Raw genomic sequence first — 6,000 nt, 5'->3', positions numbered from 1 at the left:
CTATAATATATCCAACGAATTCCCTCTTGTTAGACATTATATTGTTTCTGTTCACTCTTTAGAAATGGTGCTACAATCATCATCCTTGTACACATAACCTTAGGGTAAAATTCTAGAGGTGGAATTGCTGTGTCAAATGTGGTTGGGCATTTAAGAGTTTACCAAGGAGAAAAATTTTCAGATAAAGGAAGGCAACTCAAAGGGCGGACTTTCAGATATTTGCAACATGAGTTCAGAATGGTGGTTTTGGGGGTGCGGGGGGGGAGATCTCAAACTCACACTGGAAGCAGCCAGTCCTTTGTGACCTAGCTAGCCCTCCTTGGAGACATCTAGGAAAGGAGTAAGTGCAGCCAATTTGGTGAGCCTTCATCCCTTCCATTCCAGACACCCTACCCTTCAGGAGGAGGGTGGGGAAGGGTATCAGCCTCCGCCCAAATCTGGAAGTGAAACTGACTTCAAAGCAGTGCATTGCAGCCACTGTGGAGGACTCAGGTGGCCCTGCTGGTACTAGGATGAGTGCTCAGGGACCAAGGGCCTCCCTCCCTCACCCTCTTAATACCCTGCCACTCCCACCCTCCCCACACCACCCCCATCTCAGGCTGGCTTTGAGTCCCTGAAACCTTGACAGCTTTCTAGAAGTGTTAACTATTAGGTTGAACCACATGAAACATCTGTTTCTGTAGGTGGAAAGTGGTCGAGTTTGGCATTATCGGGTACCTCTGGTCTGTTTGGTTCAATTCTTTCACTCTGTAGTATATTTATTTAGCGCTCATTCTGTGCTAAGCGCTGTGCTAAGCACTTTGTAGTCATTTTTTAACTGTCACAACTTTCTGAGGCATAGGAATTGTTCCCCACTTGACAGGAAACAAAACTATGGCTCAGAATTTCCCCTTTTGGAATTGTTTAGGGGCCGGTTCGCCCTCCACACTTAAGAACTTAATAAGAACGACAGTATTTTCAGTTGTAGTTAAAGGAGCTGGTGGGCTCTGTCACTTGCTAACTGTGATGCCTCAGGGAAGTGCCTTAATTTGGCAGAGCCAGTTTCCATCTCTGTGGATGTTAAGGTCTCTGTGCAAAGTGTTCTAGATCTGGTTTTCCCGTTAGAAGACTCCCTTTGGTATTCAACGACTCAGTCTTCTCATCAATAAAATGGGGACAACAACCACAGCACCCAGCAGCATCAGGGATGAGCTGTGAGGGTACAGTTCTGGGCCCTGCAGGAGAAAGCCGGGCTTGGGAGGAGGAAGGAGCCCCACCCCCACTCACCACGTGGAGGGCCCGCCCCGCCCGTAGCCAGGCTGTAGAGCGATTCCCCGGAGCGCCGAGAGGGGTCAGCACGGCCTTCTTGGCCGACGCCTATCCTAGGCCACCCACACTGGCGAGTGGCACAATCTGGCCACCTCGTCCCAATGCACCCGGGCTGCCCGGAGGGGAGGGGGCAGATAGGGGCGGGGCTTGGGGGCGTGGCCTCCGGCTCCCTCTTGTTTTTTTCTTTTTGTCCGCCTAGATACGGAAGGACTCCCCTGCGCCTTTAAGAGGCCGATGCGGGCAGCCGATTGGCTGAGGCGAGCCGGTGTCGTCACGCCGGGGCCGGCGCCCAGGCCGCCCCGTCAGCCCGCGCCCTCCCCCTCCCGCCCCGCCGCGCGCTCGCGGGCAGTCCCCGCGCGGGCCGGCCCGGTGTCCCCTCAGCCTCGCTCGCCCGTGTCGCGCCGGACCCCGGGGGATGCCCCCGGCCGGGTCCCTCCATGGCCGCCGACGTCTTCATGTACTCCCCTCGCCGGCCCAGCAGCCGGGGCCGCCCGGTGCTGCTCAAGCCCCCGGTGCCTGAGGACGACGACGACTCCGACACGGATGAGCCGTCCCCACCGCCCGCCTCCGGCGCGTCCACCCCGGCCCGGGCCCACGCGAGTGCCGCGCCGCCTCCGTCCCGGGCCGGACCGGGCCGCGAAGAGCCTCCGCGCCGCCAGCAGATCATTCACAGCGGCCACTTCATGGTGTCGTCGCCGCACCGCGAGCACCCGCCCAAGAAGGGCTACGATTTCGACACGGTCAACAAGCAGACCTGCCAGACCTACAGCTTCGGCAAGACCAGCTCCTGCCACCTGTCCATCGACGCCTCGCTCACCAAACTCTTCGAGTGCATGACCCTGGCCTACAGGTAGGGACCCGGCGACCCCCCGGCCGGCCCCACCTGTGCAGCCGGACACCGTGTGACAAAACAAGCGTTGTGGGGCTGGGACCCCGTGACTGAACGCATCCCCTTTGGGCCTTGCCCCCTTTGGGAGGGTCTATGGGTCTGGGGTCCCCAAGGGAAGCGAGAGGGGCTGGGGTCCTGGCCCCGTCCCCTGTCAGCCGTGCTGAGGTTCTTCCGGCTTCACGTTCCCGGTTCAGGCCTTCGCCGTCAGTGTCCCGAGGCCACCGATGTTGGACAAGAAAGAGGTGTAAACATTGGCAGCATCTTGTGTTTACTGGGCGCCAGCCACCCGTCCCCCCAGACGCTTTGTGTTTCCAGCTATATCGAGTCGTGGTTAAGACCACCTGTCCGGGGGTGGCTTAAGCGCTGGTTCCAGCCTTGAAGGGTTGTGTAAAATGTCAGAGCCTGTGTCCTCCTTTATAAAGAGGGGGTGACGGTGGTACCTGCCTCCACTGGCTGTTGTGGGGATGGAAGGAGATAAAAGTGCTTATTCCAGCGTCTGGCTCCTAGTTAGATGCTCCGTAAACGTTGGCTACTTTTCTTGTTGTCCCAGCAGAGGAAGGCTAGGTCTCCTCACATCCCCTTTATTGGGAAGCCCTCCCCCAACTATTGGGAGGGGCCCGGGGTGTCTCCTAGGAAGACTTTTGGAGCCACAGCTGTTGGGAGGTGCAGTCTGTCCTCCTGGCAAGTTGGAGGGTTCTCAGACTGGCCCTGAAACATTATATGGAGATGTCACTGCTTAGGGCAAGCATCCCAGACACCATCCTGACATGTGGATGGCTCTGGGTGGGGGGTCTCTTTTTTAATGTCACAGTAATGCCTGGCCCTCGAGGGGTAAAACGCCTTCCCACTCGTCCTTCCTCAGTGTGTTTGTTAGGTATTTGCTTCAGGTAACTTCTGCTTCAGCAACAGAACTTTTTTGGACTAGCTGCGGTACAGAGCCGTCCAGCCCTGCACAAAGCTCATGATAGGATCTCTGCTGAGTGGGGGTTGTTGCTTCAGGAACTGGGCTGGCTGGGGCTGTCTTAGGTCTAGTCTGCAGGCAGCACAGGAAAGGTTTCCTGGGAGATTGCAGAAACGGTGTAAAGAAGAGTAGGAACCCATCCCTGCCCGTGCTTTTTTTTGTTTGTTTTTTTGAGAGCTATGAACCCAGAATATATCCAAGTTAAAACATTACACATTTACCTGAAGTTAAAACACTAGCTACACGCTCCAGGTGGCATTTTCCTCCTCTGGAATAAATGATTAGTCAACTTGTTCCTTTGTTATGTTCCTGAAATGCCGCCCACCCCCCCATTTCCTCTCATGATGGTTTCCCTGATGGTTTGTTTGCCACTTGGCTGCAGGAGGTTACCCATAGCACGTCCCCACCCCCCCATAGCTGCACGCTGGTCAGCTCTGCGTCTCTGATCTTGCCAGTTGGAGCTGGCACTGAGCCTGTGAAGATGTTCTTTTTTTTTTTTCTTTTTTTTTTAAACAAATGGTATTGAGATTGCAGCCCTCTGCTTTCTTTTAGCCCTGCTTACTCCATCTCAAATTTTTGAGCACTTCCATTGGAACCAAACCCAACTAAACTGTAGCATGTGCTGCAGTGTGAGAGCCCTTTCACGCAAAAGTAGAGGTGAAAGACAGGAATGTGTTTTATTAAGAGAACTTAATCCTCTTCTTTATTTTAATATAAACTTTTCCATGTGCAGGGAGAGAATGGGTGACTGAATAACAGGAGGCATGGGCTAGAAAGCTCTCACCTTAGCTCTGCTGCAGGAAAAATAAGCTAGTCTCCCCTTGGCACTTGGCTTGGATAACCTAGAGGCTTATTATTAAATAACACCAAGGAATTTTAGTAATGGCATCCCTCCCCCCACCACACACACACACACACACACACACACACACACACACACACACTGCTTTCAAAAATATTTTGGCACTGGCCATTGCTCAATTAACTTTCTTGATTGCAAAACTCACCTTCCATTTGGTTGGAGGCTTACCTTGCTCTTGAACACCTCCCGGCCGGCTCTCTTGCTTTACTGCTGCCCTCTGTGCAGAAGCCCTGCCACTGCAGGACTCCAATATCTGCCGAGTAATTTCTCATGAAGATGCACCTTGTCTGTCAGTGGGAGGCCGGTTTGGATGGCCCTGAAGTCGAGCTGGCTGTGTGGAACTTTGGTACAGATTGACAGAGGAATGACTCAAAAACCAGTGGTCTGGGCTGTCACCTCTGGCACAGAAAGCAACACGAGAACAGAAGGGAGTTTCTGATCTCAGCTGTCCTGTCATGACCACTAGCTGGCTTTCAGAGAAGTAGGGTCGAGATAGGGGTCAGTGAGGGAAGAAGGCTTAACCTCAGAGGTGGGCTGACTTCCCTTTCAGTGGGGTCTGAGCCTTCACCACTGTTGCCAGGTATTCTCCTCCTCAGCCGGAGAGGAAAGCCAGCTGGGCCTCCTCGAATGTGTGACTTTCTGGCCTGGGCGCTTTCTAACTTCAGCTTCCTGTCTGTCCCCTGGCCTCTTCGTTCTAGCTGCCTAACTCTCCCTGGTACACTCTGTGCTAATTTTTTTTTGGTTTGGTTTCCTGTTAACTGCTGCCTCCCAGCTGTTTCCAGATGAGGTTCAACAGCTCTTCGGGGGAGGAACTAAGTGCAGGGGAAGTTGTGGTTATTTTTTCCCCAGTCCTGTGAAGTGGCCTAGGGATTCTGAATATGATCCGTTCCTGAACATGCAGAGTCTTGGACTCCTGTAGGGTCTTTGGCAAGACTGACTAGGGCTGGGGAAATAGGGCGTTTGTGGAATCGGGACTGTGTGAGTGCCCAGGGGCCCACCTGGGTAAGTAACAGTGCTGATGGGACTATAGCTTCGTGCTACTGCCTTAAAACCCATGTCCTTCCCACTCTGTGATGCCAAATAGCCTCACTGCAAAACAGCTTGACTTGGTCCTACTACTTGTGCTCAGTGAGAGGGGAAGAAATTGCCTTTCCCCAAGGCAAAATTTAGGTGATAGAAGCCTGCCTTTTCTAAGCCTTTCTGTCTGCCACAGTAAAATAGGGAGGATAAGAGTTCCCTGCAGGGTGAATGTGACGAGGATTACTGAGAGAATGTCTGGGGATGAGTCTAGTACCTGGCAAATAAGAGTCTAGAGGAGGTTTAACAGGCGGAATCCAGCTCTGCGTCCTCATTCAACTCCTTTATTAGGAGCCCGCGTTTCTCATCTGTAAACCCAAAAAAATCACGGATCTGACGGGTGTTTTAGTGGGACTTTCAAAAGTCAGCTTGACAAATACTAAATAGACGCATTCTTGGCAGGCCCGTACTTTCTGAGGCTCCACAATGGAGCTATGTACTCTAGAACGCAGTTCATGGTTCTTGCCCTCTTAGCATTTTAAGGAATGTCACACATGTAATTCCCCCACACAGATTCTGGACACATCTAGCATCTGGCTTTTTGTGGTTGGTTTTGGTTTCACTTTTCTACCTTTCTGTGTAACTCTTTATTAGGGAGCCTTGGTGTGAGTGTGTGTGGCGGGGAGGAGGTGAGGCCGTGAGAGATGGTCTTTTTATGTATTTAGAGAGCAGCGGTAGCTGTCTGCACCATGGGTTTCTGCCGAAGTGGAGACTGGAAGAGACCTTTTCATTCGGACCTGAAAGATAGCCTTGGGATACAAGTTTCTAGACTGTGGCCTTGTATACGTGTGCCCTACATAGTAACCCTCTGTTCCCGACCCAAGGCCGGAGATTCTGCCAGGCTAAAGAAATAGCAGCGATTAAAGGTTTAGAGCGCTGTGTCTTCCAAATGTTAAGTTTTCA

At 52.8% G+C, this 6,000-nt stretch overlaps 1 protein-coding gene across 2 annotated transcripts in view; it reads left to right on the top strand.

Moving 5' to 3' along the window:
- The first annotated feature begins 1,551 nt into the window (after positions 1-1,551).
- Positions 1,552-6,000, top strand: part of MLXIP (MLX interacting protein) — a 57,126-nt gene continuing 52,677 nt past the window's right edge. Inside the window, exon 1 of one of the 2 annotated variants that reach the window (XM_019648921.1) lies at positions 1,552-2,158. In XM_019648921.1, the coding sequence (XP_019504466.1) occupies positions 1,746-2,158 (413 nt within the window). In that variant the 5' untranslated portion in view covers positions 1,552-1,745. The remainder of the gene's footprint in view (positions 2,159-6,000) is intronic. The other variant, XM_019648920.1, reaches the window with a different exon arrangement.

Source organism: Hipposideros armiger, unplaced genomic scaffold (genome assembly GCF_001890085.2).
Source record: "Hipposideros armiger isolate ML-2016 unplaced genomic scaffold, ASM189008v1 scaffold_128, whole genome shotgun sequence".
Classification (NCBI taxonomy): Eukaryota; Metazoa; Chordata; class Mammalia; order Chiroptera; family Hipposideridae; genus Hipposideros; species Hipposideros armiger.
Note: the sequence above shows the minus strand (reverse complement) of the source record. Positions and strands in the feature narration are given on the sequence as shown.